This window comes from Solanum tuberosum, unplaced genomic scaffold (genome assembly GCF_000226075.1).
Source record: "Solanum tuberosum cultivar DM 1-3 516 R44 unplaced genomic scaffold, SolTub_3.0 scf00505, whole genome shotgun sequence".
Lineage (NCBI taxonomy): Eukaryota > Viridiplantae > Streptophyta > Magnoliopsida > Solanales > Solanaceae > Solanum > Solanum tuberosum.
The window spans coordinates 264944-282421 of record NW_006239422.1 but is presented as its reverse complement, the minus strand read 5'-3'; the positions used below and the strand labels follow the sequence as shown (position 1 = coordinate 282421).

General features: G+C 33.3%; 3 protein-coding genes across 3 annotated transcripts; 1 reads left to right on the top strand and 2 right to left on the bottom strand.

The window, feature by feature from the left end:
- The first annotated feature begins 421 nt into the window (after positions 1-421).
- Positions 422-5687, top strand: DHAR2 (dehydroascorbate reductase). The gene is given in 6 exon segments (NM_001288124.1): positions 422-651; positions 2010-2100; positions 2221-2364; positions 3259-3376; positions 4420-4560; positions 5413-5687. Coding segments are annotated over 6 exon segments (807 nt in total). The 5' UTR covers positions 422-425; the 3' UTR covers positions 5500-5687.
- A 462-nt stretch (positions 5688-6149) lies between these two features.
- On the bottom strand, positions 6150-7625 carry LOC102587251 (geranylgeranyl pyrophosphate synthase 7, chloroplastic-like). Its single transcript, XM_006364579.2, has one exon. The coding sequence runs from the start codon at positions 7384-7386 to the stop codon at positions 6289-6291; it is 1098 nt and encodes a 365-aa protein (XP_006364641.1). The 5' UTR covers positions 7387-7625; the 3' UTR covers positions 6150-6288.
- A 4274-nt stretch (positions 7626-11899) lies between these two features.
- On the bottom strand, positions 11900-14899 carry LOC102586914 (F-box/FBD/LRR-repeat protein At1g13570-like). The gene is made up of 4 exons (XM_006364578.2): positions 14802-14899; positions 12751-13583; positions 12517-12666; positions 11900-12413 (listed from the first exon to the last, which is right to left on the bottom strand). Exons 1-4 carry the CDS (start codon positions 14809-14811, stop codon positions 12129-12131), a joined length of 1278 nt encoding a protein of 425 aa, XP_006364640.1. The 5' UTR covers positions 14812-14899; the 3' UTR covers positions 11900-12128.
- Between the last annotated feature and the right edge of the window lie 2579 nt (positions 14900-17478).

Here is a 17478-nt window from a genome sequence, read left to right as displayed (position 1 = left end):
TTCACTGGGTTTGTTGTTGTTGTTGTTGTTGTTGTTGTTGTATATCCTAATCTTGGTCTTTTACTTGTTGTTGGAAGGTGGGGGATTAGAAGAATTTAGAGAATGTTGGATCCAGAAAGGCTTAATTGAAATCGATCGACATCTCGTAACATTAGTCGAGATGCATGGAAGCCAATATTCGTGAAACACATCGAAATTTAAATCTTAAAAGGCTTAATTGAAACCGATCAACATCCCGTGAAATTAGTTAAAATGCATGCTAGCCAGCTGATATCACGTGAAATCAATCAAGATGCACCAGGATACCGCGGTTATCAAAGAAAGACGAAAATGCCCTTATAGAGATAAAATTGAATTCCACACCATATCTTGCACTCTCTCCTACCATTTGCTAATTGCCACTCATCAAAAACAAGAGTGTCACCATGTCGACAGTAAAGATAACACCATCAGCTGCTTCATTTGCGACTTCTATCAAACACCTTGCGGGCATTCAACTACCTCGACTCCAAAACACCATTTTTACCTCCAATTCCACTAAGTTTAGAGCACCCAGAAGAGCTTTTACTGTATCAATGGCGGCTTCACTCGACACCCCTCTTGAAGTTTGCGTCAAACAATCAATCACAACTCCTAACAAGCTCGGCGACTGTAAGTCTCTCCTTTTGAAAATTTGCTCAATTACTTAGCTTTTATGTCTTTGATATCTTTATATGTGCTGATATTCTTGGAGTTCATTGTTTGATGCTTGTTCATTTGGGATTGTAAAGGCAGAGTAGCATTTCATGATTATACTAAAAGTTAGTGCTTTTTAGAATATTATCATTCATAAAGATCAATTTTTTACCCGTCAATTTCACCAAGTTTAGAGCACCCAGAAGAGCTTTCACTGTATCAGTGGTTTCAGTCGACACCCCTTTTGAAGTTTGTGTCAAACAATCAATCATAACCCCAAATAAGCTTGGTGACTGTATGGTTTCTCTTGTAAAATTCCTCAATTGTTCAGCTTTGTTCTTGGAGTTCATTGTCTGATGCTTGTTCATTTTGCGCTAAAGTTTAGTGTTTTTATGAGGATATTTTCATTCCCAAGAACAATTTTGCTACTGATAAATTTTTGGGGTACCTTTCACAGCTTGTTTTGGATGGTTGTTACATATCGTTTCATAACATATCCTATTGTATTGTACTGTATTATTTGTATGAATATAATATTTGGATAGATTATGTGTTTTCCGTCGTTGCATAATCAGCCATAATGCTGCATATTAGTAATATGAAGACAAACTTACAATATTATAAAGAAAAGTAGGGTGCAGGGTAGAGTTATTATAAAAAAGAATTAGCGCAAAGGATAAATAAGATTATTTAAAAAATAAGCAAAGGCAAATTGCAAAAAAAACAAGGCAAATGAGATCATACGAATAAGTCGATACATAAAATGTGACTTCATAACGAGAAATTTAGCGATACAATGCAATAAAGTTAAAGTAATAATCAAAATAAATATTGTAGTTTAAAGTAACAATACAACACAATACTATAGGTAACAACAAACTCAATCAATTAGGCCTTGTTCCCTAACTAGTTGGGGTTGGATTTGAATTGTCTGTATCCATTTCGCTTTATTCAAACGAGTATTCAATGATCTGTATCCATTTCGCTTTATATTAATCATTAGCCTACGCAATTCTCCACCTTTATCTGGGTTTGAGAATGATTATGCTATGTGAAGCTCAGTATAGATGGAGTTGGACCTGTGCAAGAAGAGGGAAATGAAATAGGAACTTCAAAGTTGCAATTTTTCTGTTAGAATTTCTCTTGCCGGTGGCAAGTGTAGTACATGAAGTGCTTATTGGGGAATTGTAGTTTGAACATGTCAGTTAATTAACCTTTTCTATGGACTAGCCTATTAAATCATAGGTACAAATTATTGCACTAGTGGCATTAGTAAAAGAACAACATTTTAAGTTGAGAATTTGGAGTCACAATGCTTTCTTTTTCTCATTCAGGCCCATTCACTCAGAGGGTTTTGCTTACGTTGGAGGAAAAGCACCTTCCATATGACATGAAGTTTGTTGATTTAAGTAACAAGCCTGACTGGTTAGTTTTAATACCCGTTCATCTAAGTCTGTTGTTGCTACAAGTGATGATAAATTAGTATTATTTTCAAGCTGCAATTTTGTTGAGTAATTGACATTCTTTTGATAACAACTTATCTAGGTTTTTGAAGATAAGCCCTGAAGGTAAAGTTCCACTTATTAAGCTTGACGAGAAATGGGTTCCAGATTCAGATGTCATCACACAGGCACTGGAGGAGAAGTTCCCTGAACCTCCGCTGACAACTCCTCCTGAGAAGGCTTCCATGTAGGTTTTACATGTGGCCATCATTGACATACAGTTTTCTCATTTAAAAATAGGCATGCATGGTTATATATAACTTCTTCTTGCTGAAATTGATTCTACAGTTTGATTTTGAAAAGTCTTTTCTGTTCATTTCTAGCTGTTATATGATTATTTTAATCAATAACAGGAGTTGAACGTTTTCTGAATCTTTCATCAGTCTTTCAAATCTTTTGACCCCTCAAGTGACATATTTGTGTTTTTGTTCCATTACGTACCACACATTTTAAAAGAATTGATCCTTTTAAAAAAAAAAAGAAAAAAAGAACTAGGTTGGGCACTTCTATAGATATGAAAGTAGGCTTACGGAAGAAGAGGGGAACTTTGCCTTACCTCTGTCATATCTGAGGATTTACAAGATAATTTCTGTACAGAAGTGTGCCTAACAAAGCTATACCAAAAACTAAGTCCTTCTATACATTTAATTTAATCTTTGAAGTTTCATAGAAAGAGATATCCTATCCTCTGGGCTATGTTAGCTTTCAAGGTACATGTAAGTTGTAATTCAACCATAGCTGTCAAACAGGCCCTTCCTTGCTTTGACTTAGAGACATGGCATCCCCTTCTCATCATTCTTGACAGCAGTTTTAATGTTCATCCACAGCCAAAAGCATTGTTCTTATTACATTGAATCGTTTTCCTGAATAAATAGTAAAAACTGGTCGTAGTCGTAAGGTTGCAAAATAACATTTTTACTTCCACTGTTCCCAACCGAGATGTATGTATCTGTGATCAGCTTTCACTTTGTAGCCATAGTTATGCTGCTAATTCATATTGTGTTTGCCTATGAAATCCAATTACTAATCATTTGCCAATATAGTGCACAACTGTTTCTCATTATCTTCCATAATTTTGTAGTGGATCAAAGATCTTCCCGAAGTTTGTTGCTTTTCTGAAAAGCAAAGACCCCACTGATGGAACAGAGCAGGCTTTACTTGATGAGCTGACAGCTTTCAATGATTACCTTAAAGAAAATGTAAGTGATTGTTTTTGGGTTTTAACCTAATTTAATTGCCTTTGCCAAGATTCACAAATTGATCACTGCTTGGATCCGAGGAAAATGTGCATTGTAGTGATAAGCAAAGAAGTGTTGCAAAACAATGGGTTTGTTGCTTAATGTGTGAAGATAAGTGGCGAACATTTAAATGAGAAACGGTCAATTCTTGAATCTCACTTTGAGGAGTTGGATTAAATTATTATGTATTGGATGTTAAATTAGTTATTTTAATTGAAACTTGACTATTGTAGTACTAAATTCAAATATGTATGGGCCTTCAAATTTTCTGTTGATTACGTGCTTCACTTTTAAGAGTCGCACGCTTTACTTCTCGCTTTTCACTTCAAGCCTCATGGACCTTGTCACTGTGTTATGCTTTTTGCTTCTAAAACATTGCTGCTGAAGTTAGATGAAAGTGATTTTCACTCTTGTTTTAGTTGCAATTTGTTGGGTTTACTTGGATCAGGCAAATCTTAGATCTGCTTCGGCCTAGTTTGACATTGCAGGAAATCAATAAATCAGTATGCCTGAAGAAATTGTGCTGAGACACGCATTTCATTTTTCGTACCTCAATTTTTTTTCTTCTTTTAATCTTCTCCAAATCAAAACAAAGCTGGCATCAACACTGCTAGTATCTCTAATAGTAGTATTGCAGGAAGAAAATAAGGAGAATGATCAAAGATGAATAAAAGAACCCAAATTAACCTTGAGTTGATTAATATAGTACTTGTTGGTGGCCACAACCTTCAACTATACTTGACGTTTTGTTTTCTCCCTTCCGTGTGAAAGGCAAAACATCTTTTATTGAAGCCCTTGTTTTTGATGAAAAAGAGAGAATCTTTATTTAAAAATCTGAAAAGGAGAAACAAGTGTCTTGGTTTGTGGGAATTGTGAATTTGCTGAATTACACAAATGTGAAAATCCACCTTATGCATATCTTTCTCAAACAGTTTAATTTTAGATTTTTTTCCTTCCAGCTTCTAGCTACTGTTGACAAAGTTATTCTTTGTTTTCAACTGAAGGGTCCATTTATCAACGGAAATGAGGTATCTGCTGCTGATTTGTCGCTTGGACCAAAGCTATATCATTTAGAAATATCTTTGGGGCACTATAAGAATTGGTCTATTCCAGATTCACTTTCCTACGTGAAATCATACATGAAGGTATCCGAAGCTTATGCAGAGTTCCTTCTTTAGGTTATCTTTATTTGTTTATTCATATATTGTTCTTATAACTATTCCGTACATAGAGATCCTTGTTCAGTTTAGGCAGCAATTGCTTGCTGTGTCTGCTTTAGGATCCTTAACTTAGCTTCGTCTCCCTGTAATTCCTAAATAGTCTCTGTTACCCATGAATGGAAGATGATCAATCTATAGATATTTGCAATCTTGACTTTGTTAATTTCTTTTATTTGTCAGTCTCAAAAGTTAAGATTTATGGCCTTCCTCAAAATTGTTGTAATCTCTCTTTATATCCTTAGAACTAGTTTCAATGTCTCGGTTCATAGATTTAAAAAACAAACAACAGACAGTTGTCATTAGTGGAAAATTGACCCCTCAGCTTCAGTTTTATGTAGTTTCTTTCATTATTATTGGCTATGAATAATATCAAGTTCCAACCTTCTGATATATATGTGCATGTGCAACATTCATTAAACTTAGATGAGGATTTTCTATCTTATTGGAGATCCTAAAGGCCCACTTAAACCTAAAATTTGGTTCGGCTTTGACTCGGAAGTATTTGGAGGTGCATGGAGAAATAGAATTATGGATAATAGAATATGGATCAAGGATAATATGCTTTCTTTACACCATTTCTTCTTCCTGTACCTCCTAAAATCCTCCTCCTCCAAACCCTAACAGATAAAAAGATGAATAAAAGAGAACAAATTAGGAAAGATAAAAGACGAGTCAATGGAATTCTTTGGTAGATAATAGTTATACATGCATTTATCGGTCTGGTGAGATAGTTGCCAACTGGATAGTTTCTCATACCTGAATTTGTTTTGTGCTCAGAGTATATTCTCCAGAGAATCATTCATCAACACGCGGGCACTAAAAGAGGACGTCATTGAGGGTTGGCGACCAAAAGTCATGGGTTAGACAAACTATATCATCTTTTGCATTTCTGAGGATTAGATTTTTGTCACAAGGTATAGTAAGCTAGCATTTGGAAGGCTGTATGACAGTTCTTTGCCATGTATATTGTTAATAAAACACATACTCATCCTTGTTTGACTGAATGATAGCCTGAGTTATATATGTAATACATACTCTTCCTAATGCTTGTGTGTAGCCAAAAGTTATTTTCAGATCTGGAATGTTAATAGCAAAGCATTAATGTTAATCACTTGGTGTAGTGCGATATTTTCGTGCTGCATAAGATTTGTTTGCCAAGGGTAGTTTTGTGCACTGCCATATTTTCTATATCGCTTGGGGTGCATCCCTTTGCATGAATGCAGGATGCTTTGTGCACCTGACTACCCTTTTATTTTTTCATAATTATAGAAAAGAATTTAGAACAGATTAAGTAGTAAAAACTTCTTGTGTTTTATTTATTTTATTTGTTGTAGTCATAGTTAATGGGCAATTCGATTGGGTGGAAATACTTCTGTTACACGCTTTCGAGCTGATGATTCATGTTATTGGAGTAACATAGATGTTTGAAAAAACTGGTGACTAACATATAGTTGTTAATTAATATAGAAATGATATAGGATACCTACATGATCCAACTTGATGAACTTACCCTATTTATATGGCATGTTTCATATTCTTTTACCTGTTCCCATAAGAAGAAATACGACACAAAGTTCAGTTCCATCACACTTACCTTTACTTATACAGACAGTTCAATAAGGTATATACATCGTCTTCGTCCTATTCAGCATATCAATTCTGTCGATTTGCAATATAACTAGCAATATGATAAAGAGGTGCTGCCTTGGCAGAATCAAAGTAGCTTAGCTCATTCATGGCCTTAGCCATCAGCTCACTGGCATATTGCCGAGCCTTTTCTAGCCCCATCAACTTAGGATATGTAGCCTTATCTGTTATTAGGTCCTTACCAGCTGTCTTTCCCAACTCATCTGATGACTTAGTAACATCAAGAATATCATCTACCACTTGAAACAACAGTCCAATGCACCTAGCATAGCTCCTCATTCTCTCCACATCAACCTCATTTCCTCCCCCCATTATTGCCCCACAAACCACAGCAGCCTCCAAAAGCCTCGCCGTCTTATGGTGGTGAATGTACTCCAGTTCAGTTAGGCTAACTTGTTTTCCCTCACTCGCCAAGTCCACAATCTGCCCTGCCACGAGCCCTTCTGAGCCAACGGCTGAACCCAATTCCCCAATGGCTTGAACCACTCTTTGGGGTGTCACATTCTGAGTCTTGGTAGCCACATGTTCAAAGGCCAAAGACAAAAGTGCATCCCCTACAAGAACTGCAGTGTTTTCCCCAAAAACCTTATGGTTCGTGGGCTTGCCACGACGTAGATCATCGTTGTCCATGCAAGGAAGATCATCATGGACGAGTGACATGGTATGGATCATCTCAACCGCGCAAGCTGCAGGTATAGCTAAGGATTCATCCCCTCCTACAACTTCACAAGAAGCCATGCAGAGGATCGGCCGGACACGTTTTCCTCCAGCTAGAAGTGAGTACCTCATGGCTTCATGAATTTTTATAGGCTCTTGCATTGGTATTGCTTCATCTAGTGCTTTGTTTACCTTGATTGCCTTCATTACCATGTATTCTTGAAACTCAAACTTAGGCAAGATGAATTTCTCTGCCTTGGATGAAACTTCTTGTTCCTTGACTTGAAAAGCTCGGAATGAGTTCGCGACATTGCTAGCCTTGATTTTCTTGTGAAGGAAACTGTAAGATTGACTAGGTGGGAGCTTTCTACTGAAAGTAAAGTTATTGTTTAGGGTATTGGAAAGGAACAGACTGTCAAGGCCAGAAATGGTAGCTAAAAATGCCATTGTTATGAGTTTTTAGGAATTTTGAAGAATATTATTATGGCAATGGTGTTGGTGGTGCAGGAACAAGCTCATTCTTATATAATATTTTTATATAGGTAAGTGATGCTTTTATTCCTCTTGCATAAGGTTTACAATTATTCCTTTAATTAAAGACTTGGACTTTAGTGAGTTCTATGCAGAAATACATATTTCTTCCCATCTGTCCTAGTCTTAGCCTTGGTGTACAGAGTTATCTGATACCTGTTGGAATTAGTCGAGGTGCAAGAAAGCTGGTCCGGACACCACAATCATAAAAATAATAATATATATTTCTATGAAGTTTCAACACAATTTACAACAGTCCATATTCTATATTCAAAGTTTGTTAAAAAGTTGGTGACTACTGCACCATTTAATATGATGGGACCAAAAACTTCAGTCTACTTGAATTTGTGTTTATATCTGGTGTTATACTTGTGGCCTGTGGGTCAAAAATTTACGGCCGCTATTTAACTTGTATCCATTTTAAAAAATTTCTTGCACGTTTACCAACTTCAGAACGACTTCAGACCTGTGGTGTTTGAAGTTATATATAGCTGAAGTTCAGACAAAAATGGACGAACTTTAATAAAAAAAAAAGGATTGAATCCAACCACACGAGTGAAGTTCATGCAAAAATGATTGAACTTTGATTATATATGTTTGAGTTTAAGCATAAGCACAACTTCAAATATCACATATCTTGAATTGTTTCGAAGTGGATAGACTTCAACTTTAATGATGGATGTTTACACTAACTCGATGAATATATAGCATGTCTTTATATATACTACCATTATTATAACTCATATCGAATCGCTCCTTAATAATGATTAATATTAATATGATTTGATGTAAATATCGAATGCGTTTTTGTGTGCAGCAAATTCCAAAGAGATTCCATAGCCTGCAGAGACAAACTAAATAAACAATAGATTTGAATTTACAAACTCCCAAACTACAAAGATATTCCTTTGGAAGCATCAAATTTTAGAATCATATAAACAAGACAACATGAAAAATTAAGCATTTTTTTAAAATTAAAAATAAAGCAGAAAAAAAAAGATATTGTTATAATAATATGAATTGTAAGAAGTTCTTTTTCTGTCATTATCTCATATGAAGACAGCCAACTTTGTTGGTATTGGGTACGTTGTTAAGAGGGAAATTCGAGTTGTCAGCAAATCACTATCGTCTATGAAGTTAAAATCTAATTTTTTAATTCTTTTTTTTAATGATATTTTACCTCTCAAAGTAGGGATAAGGTATGCGTGTATTCTACTTTCTTCAGATTTGATCACACTTATGGGATCATACTGATTGTTGTTATTTTTTTAAGTCATTCGAGTGATAATAATTCAAAGGTGTGAAATGAATCAAGTACTTTTAGCTATTTTACTTACTTTTTTTTAATGAAAATTGTATTTTTCGTAGCGAAAATGAATGAAGGACGAGATGTGTGTGTTATTTTAGAAAGATTTAATAGATAATCTAAATACTTACTTGACTTGTCCCCTTTTCTAAAAAAAATAAAGAGGAAGTCTTGTGAGCAAGCGAAAATGAATCTATTAGAATAATATTGTGTCGTAGATCGATTATGTTTGCTAATATGCTTTACTTGATTCATGCATAGTCTATCGGAAACTACCTCTTAAAAAGTTGTGTATACTTCATTCTTTTCAGACTTCATTTGTGAAAATATACTCGATATGTTATTGTTGTCGTTGGATATCCAAAGAGATGGAGAAAGAATGGGGTGGGGGACCTCAAGAACAAGGGGGGAGGAATTTGGACTTTAGAAAATATTATTCATGAGTTTGATTTGATATGAATTTGTACAAGTAAACTGCATAATATAAAGTGAGGAACACATTATATTGAAAATTCAAAACTTGAATAATATTTAATCAAACTTTATGCACTATCAATATCAACTTGACTTTGTAATGTTGATCAAGATTTGTGGACAATAATAATCCACAATAGTATATATGTTTGTACAAAACTAGAACAATACTTGGAAGTTGGAACACATAAAACTAAATTATGAAAAAATAATAATAATATAACGATATGATAGATATATTTTTCTTTTTTTTGGATCAATAATGGGTTTGGCCCTTAATTATTAAAAAGAAAAACAAATCTCTCAGACAAAAGCATCACTCATATGGATATTTGAAATTCACTTATCTGATTAATTCGAATTTGTTATTGTGTATAATCTAGTAAAGGAAAAACACTCTAGACATTATCATTCTTAACTAGGACTCAAACGCGATATCTTTTGATTAAAGAAGAAGAGATTTCATTTGTCATACTACACGTCTACACCATTTGATTTAGCGTTTATATTATTTCTTTGAGTTTTTTATTAATCATTGTTAGTGTATACACGAGGATCTGTTATCCAATTGATTGATCTTATGGCATCTCCAACCCTACACTCTATTTTACTCTCTAAATATAGAGTTTTTTTATTTTTCCAGACAATCAACTCCAACCCAATTCTCAATTTTTCTCTCTAATTTTTTTTTTCCTCTCTCCTCAATATTATATTATTATTTCTATTTCATTCTTATTTTCTTATTTCATAATATACATTTTTTATTTCTTTTTCTCAATATTACTTTATATAATTTTCTTGTGATATAAAATTTTATTTTTTCAATTTTTGTTATTTTAATATAAAATTATATTTTATTCTAAATTTTAAATAACATAAATTGCAACAAAATATTATATAATATACAAATTAATGGACAAATTCAAATAAAAGTGAAATACAATTACATAAACATTACATAAACACTCAATTTTTGAAATTATTACGTTGCTCCCATAAATGCTCTATTTATGCATAATGGAGTTCAAAATGAGCATTTTTGTCCTTAATTTTCTCATGTCTAGCTAAAAGTTGTTCAAATCGGAGATTTTCATCTACCTCCATTTTTGTCGTTGGAGTTGGAGCCTCTACGACATCTTGAATTGGTGCATTAAGATCACGTTCATCCTCAATTATCATGTTGTGCAGTATAATACATGTAATTATTATATCATGTAGCACTTCATTTCTCCAAAAATGCGACAGTCCTACAAATATTGCAAAACGTGATTGCAAAACTCCGAATGCACGTTCAACATCTTTTCGGCATGATTCTTGTTTCATTGCGAATTAATTATTATGTTATGTATTGTATTTTATCTTGTATTTTAATTATTATGTTATGTATTGTATCGTTATCTTGTATTTAAAATATCATATTATGTGTTTTATTTTTAAATTAAATTTTTCATCTTATCATTTTAATTATGTGTATTTTTTATAGTGAAAATTAATAATAAAATCAAATTATATTGTCGAACGAAAATTAAGAAAAATTAAAATACTATTAATTCGGGATGAAAGTAGTATATATTAAATAATATATTTTAAAAATATTATATTACATTTAAAAGAAGTAGGAATATTAGATATTTAATTAATGACATTATATGTAAAATAATATGTTAATTAGAAAGTAATGAAAAATAATAATAAAATTATTCAAAAAGTGAAATAGAGAGTGTGAATAGTAGTTCTCCAAATTTGAAGAACTCCTATTCACCTCTCTATAAATGGAGTATAGAGAATGATATGGAAAGGGGTTGGAGAGTGCATTCTCTATTTTACTCTCCAAATATAGAGAATGGAGAGTAAAAGAGAGGTGGGTTGGAGATGATTTAGAATATGCTTCTACTTGTTTATTAAGTTCTCATTGTATTTGTCGTAATTTAATGATTAACATTAAATTATTCAGATACTTTTCATATATGTTAATTTTACCTATGATCATCAAACTTTGTCTACTTCATAACTAAATAAAAATATTTTGTTACATTAAAGTACTTAAACTTCATTGAGATTTCGAATAACATGTCTAAGTTCAAGTTAATTCTATTTCGACTTTTCCTCATAAAAAGACAATCACAACTCCTCCACGAAACATATGCTATATAAAAAGGTGAGGACAAAGGGTCGCGATTCTCCAAAGGTGAGTTAACTCAATAATACTACTTGTTGGAACAATCTAAGACTAATAATCAAGTAAAGTTCAGTGATCATACGTGAAAGTAATGGCCCAAACCAATGTGGCTATTGGCCCAAAAACACTTTACAGATTGGCAACTAGTAACACTTAACAATCTGGCTTCATATGTTTCCCACAACCTCCTACCTTCTCTGTTCAAAACAACAACAATAACATATACAACAAACATAGTTTGGAGAAAGTAAAGAGTACACAAACCTTATCCCTACGTCGTGAAGGTAGAGAGGCTTGTTTCCGGAGGAAACTCAGCTGCCTTCTTTGTTCAAAAACACAAGGAAATTAGACAACTATCAGGAAAGTTGTATAGCACAACAATATGTACAATAGTGACAAGAATCTTAACAAGCAATATACACAATGGTGTGAAAAAAATAACACTTTATGCTAAACCATCAGACACCCTATTTCTCAATAGCCAGTGCAACTTGAATCAGAAGTAGAATACAAAGAAATATAGCAAAAGACATCTAGTCATATCAAACACATCGACGCATGCTGAGCATCAAAAACATCTAGTGAAGAACATATGCACAAAGGTACCACACATTTTTTACAAAATTTGCCAATTCATCCCTTGTTTTAACAAAACTAATTGACAACGGATAAACATCAGTCTGCCTTCCAACACTCAAATCACAGAGTTATCCGAGAATAGAATAGCTCTGCCCTCGGAGAAGCCCTGGCGAAACGCATCAATTCTAAGGCAATATCAACGTCTATGTCTGCAACCTGGTCAATGCACATCTTTAAAAGAGATGGAGTGCGAGAAAGCAATAGCTTTACAAAAAGCAGTTCAGTTTTTGATCTCTTAAAAAAGTTGATGAAAATGTGCTCTAGCTTGTCGAGTGGTTGTTCCAGGCAGGATGGCGTATCAAGATACTTCAAGATTGCTTCAGCATTGTCACTTGTAGCATGGACCTAATATGTATATGAAGAAAATACCAAGCTATTTTAGATTCTCATGTTCACAATTATGAAGTGCAAAAAGGAACCAGATCGTGCATATATTTTCTTTTCTTACCGAAATACGGAGTTTCCTCAAATTGGGGGAACTCTTAATTAACTGCAGAACATTAGAAATCTGACCCATTTTGCTGAAGTCTACATCTAAATATAGATGCCACAAGCAGTTGAGTGTAGAAGGTTGCCCATTCGGAACAATGCGTGCACGCTTTGAAGAAAACACAATAATTAGAATCATACGAAATTGCCATCACTATAAGATATCAAGAGAAACAAGTAGTCAATATCTTACCTCAACAAAGAATGAATCTAAACGGAGTACCTCAAGTGCAGGAGAGCTAACAAGAAGCTTCTCCAAAGTTGATATTTTATCATTTGTTGGATCATCAACCACTCTGTTAAATTCAAGTTTTAACAGTCTTATATTCTTGCAGTTCATAAAGCAATCTAGCACGAGATATGAGTGACTGTCCTGAATGTACAAGAACTTCAGCCCTGGTGAAACAATGTTTAGGTATTGCGTACCACGACACAAGATCAAATCCAATCTGGCAAGAAGGGGAGCCTTGATAACACAAAATGATGTGGCTGGCACAAAGGTTGACCCTTCCAGACGAAGGGTAATAAGATTCTGAAAACCAAGAAAGGGATTGGGTGGTCTGAAGACACAGTTGGAGAGTTTCAAATATGTCAAGGTTGAACAAATAAAAATAGAAGAAGGCAGAGTATAGGTATCATCATTTGAAATGTGAAGGGTTAGCATCTTGACTCCATTTCTGGTGACATAAAGAATCCATCTATCGATAATTGCATATGAAGAATTTGCAGTAAAAACTCCTCTAGTGTCAAGAACAAACTTCACAATGTTCCCCATATGCAATAACAGAATACAATCTACCGCTTCTGTGAAGTTGAATTGGAGCTTTCCTATAAAATTATGAAGGAAGCGGTCATCCAGCACCAGATTTGGAAATGTTGCCCAAATATATCTCCAGTTTCGAGACAAAATACTAGTTCTTGCTGCATCTTCAACTGGTATGAGCTCAAGGATACGATCGATAACATTTCTTGGTAAACCACTGATTCTATCTTCACTATCCCCTTCAATGACACATCTTGTTCCATCTGTTAGAAGAATATGGAGAAAAAAAAATCAAATTAGTCCCTTAAGTTTAGTAGTGTCTTATCTTTAACGACAGTGATGTCCGAGCCACCTTGCGTGCACATAGAATATTACACTAAATATGTAGTACCTCCCACCAACACATGAATCATGTAACTCTGAGTCTCTGCCCACCAAATCCTAGGCAGATAAATAGAAATTACCAAGCATTTTCTTAACCTCACGATTTCCCTCATACTTCATCGACCACTAAGTCACATCCTATTGTGCACAAAATGAACAAACTAAGGGGTCGTTTGGTAGAGTGTATTAACAAAAATAATGCTTGCATTAGCTTTGTGTATTAGTAATACCTTGTTTGGTACATTTTTTTATGCCATGTATATAAATTTCTAGGTATTAGTAATGCAAAGGACTTAATACATGCATTAGTATGGTTAAAGACTCAATTACCCCTCAAAAGCACTTTTACATCTTTTCCACCATAATTGTGGAGGATGCTTTTGTAAATACACATTTTTATACAATACTTACTTTTTTTAATACACCAAACCAAACAATGCATAAAAAATATTCTATGTTTAACTAATGCAAGCATAACTAATAAAAGTATTACTAATACACCCTATTATACATTATTTTTATACACTCTATCAAACGACCACTAAAGGTGCTTCTACAAGTGTTATCAAAAACCAAAAAGCACAACGGCTTTAAGCATAACGTGCAAATAAAGCATAGGCTTTAATGAAAACACGCGAACAGAAGAAAAAATACAAACACTAATAATTATAAGCACGAATGCCACATATATGATCAAATAAATTGATTTTTTTTAACTACAAAGTGAAATATCAATTGTCATTTGTTTAGTGGCGCCTCTTCGGAAAAGTATGCATTTTTAGCCTCACTTCAGGGCTTAAGCCTTGAAACCTAATTCTCAAAGCATATTTTTTTCTTTCTTTAGTGTCTTGTTCTTCCACTACATAATAGGAGTAAAATTAAACTTTTTTGGGATCAATTGAAAGACACAACTCAATAAAATGAGGAATCTAAGTTACTTTATCAAATTCTAAAACTTCAAATTTCATATCTGAATAGTAAAATTTCCACTTCAGGTTAGTAAATAACTGGAGAGAAAAATGCTATTTTTCTTCAACTATAGACTCAAATCCACTTTCATAATCCAAAAAAAACAACAAAAGAGAGAATTTGCATACCTTGAGTCATGTTGATTGGGAAAATTAGAGAATTTTTTGCTGCAATGTGTGAAATTTTAGCAAAACTGAGGAACCTTTAGCTTTTAGAGGAAGGAAGAAAGTTTTTTCCTTTTTTTTTTTTTTACTATTTTTATAATGAATGAAGAGGGAGCTTAGTGTGGGCTGGGCCTTAAAAATGGTCCATTTGGATGCTATCATCAAAATTTATAGGGAAAATTGTGGAGAATAACAAACACTTAAACCATATTAAACGTTATAGCTACTGCTTAGGGAAATTTTCATTTGCAAATATAGTTACGCACAATCTTGAATCTTAATATTTATCTGATTTGTATAAATTCGGAATGTGTATAATTCGGTTTCTGATTGTATAAATTTAGAATTTTGTATATGCTTATCCAAGCTATTTGTATACGATTTAAGAAAAAATCATAATAAATTACTCTGTTGGTATATTGGCAAGAGAAATATACAAATGAAGTTTTAAAAAATTCGTAAATGTATAAATACAAAATTTGTATATACTTACCCTACTTGTATATTCGCAAGCGAAATATACAAACAGACAGAAATATACAACTGCAACCTCCATAGCAAAAGGAACTATAGTTATGGAGCATAAGTAACTATTTAAATTTGTACATAATTTAACAAGTACACACACTATTATTTGGTATAATACACGTAGGACGCCACATAAAATACAAAATTGTCATGTATGACGTCACATATATAGGACGAATGTATCTATTTGTTCAATTTTATATAACTTTAAGTGTCTACTTGTACACACTCAAAATTGGAAGGCATAGATGCAAGTTGAAGCCAAGGTGAATGACATATTTATGTATTATTAGAGGCGAACCCAGGATTTGAAGATAGGGGGCACTAAGAGTGATTCAAGGGTAAGGCTAGGAGTGGCACACGGGTAACGTTAACATTTTTTTTTGGAGAAGTCATCATATCATTTTTTTTAGCATGTTTTAAAATAACATTATATCCGGAAGCATTTTTCCAAGCCAATTCAAAAAACCTAAAAAAGGACCTTTATTTTTTGAAGACTCACTTTCATTATGAGCTCGAAAAGACAATCCAAATTCCAAGAGGAACCTTGCCACATTAGTAGAAGCCTCTAAACTAATTTGATGCTCACTTCTTGTTTCTCACATTGCTTGTTAAAAGCAACTTGAATGGATTGAGATTGATTCTCAAAATCTAGCATCTTGTTGAAACACCTATTGTGGACGCTATTTACTTCACCATAATGTAAATTGAATCGTTCCAAACTATGATTCCAAGTCTTAAAATCAGTTTTCGTGAAAAAAATCACATGCATTTCTCTTTACATAGTCTATCCATCTCATATCACAAGAAACAATAACAAATTCTTACAAAAAACAAAACGCTTAAAAAGAAGAACTTACCAATTTATGCAGAGATGATAGGAATAGATTTTAATTATGTAGTGAAAAATACTTGTAAGTTATAGATTTTCTAGTAGTCTTATATTTTGTTTAGAATTGTCAAGTGGTAGATTTTTTAGTTGTCTTATATTTTATTTAGTAGGCGTTTGGCCATGCGATACCATATCACATTATGATATCGTGAGATGGAATCAGCGTTTGGACATGCGATTTTAGGCTGATTCCATCTCACGATTCCATATCATGAGATGTGATACCATATTCTCCAAAAACCATGATATGAAATTATATGAGAATTTCATATCATGATTTGAGATATTTTAATACAAAAATTGATCCATGAGTTTGTATTAAAACAACCCCACATTTATATCTATTAACCATTTGTTTCATATGTAAATAAAATTTATAATCACATCATTACTTTTTAAAATTTATTATTTTCACCGACATAAAAATTTATTATTCTCACCAACATATAGTGTTGATGCGATTGATGGAACATATATAGAAGGGGAGGTTTCTAAAGAGGTGCAACAAGCATATCGTAATTGCAAAGGAAGAACATCACAAAATGTCTTATGTGTTTGTGATTTTGATATGTGATTTACCTTTGTTGCTGCTGGTTGGGAAGGTACTGCACATGATAGTAAAGTACTTGAGAATGCACTTGTTAAACCAACATCACAATTTCGATTTCCGCCACATGGTAACTTTAAATTACATCCTTAGAATAAATATTATTTATTTACACAAAGCTGTCTCATTTACTTCACATATGCTTTTAGTAATTCTTTATAAAATGTTTGTTAGTAGATAAATATTATGTTGTTAATGTTGGTTTTTGAAACACAAAAGGATTTTTAACTCCATACAAAGGACTACGCTATCATTTGCGAGATTACCGAGGAAGTGAAGCAGAGCCTCAAAATGCCAAAGAATTGTTTAATTATAGGCATTCATCTCTGCGCAATGTGATTGAACAAACTTTTGGAGCTTGGAAAAATAGATATAGAATACTGAAACAAGGCATGAACCATTATGCTATTGATACACAAGTGAAAATTTTCATAGCTTGTACAATGTTACATAATTATTTACGAGAATACCAAAGTACTGATTAAATATTTATGGTCTATGAGCATGAAGATATAATTGCGGATGATATTGACCAACAAATGGCTCAAAGTAACAATGTTGGTTCGTCTTCCCGGTCACATGATCGAGAAATGCAAGTTCAACGTGAGGAAATT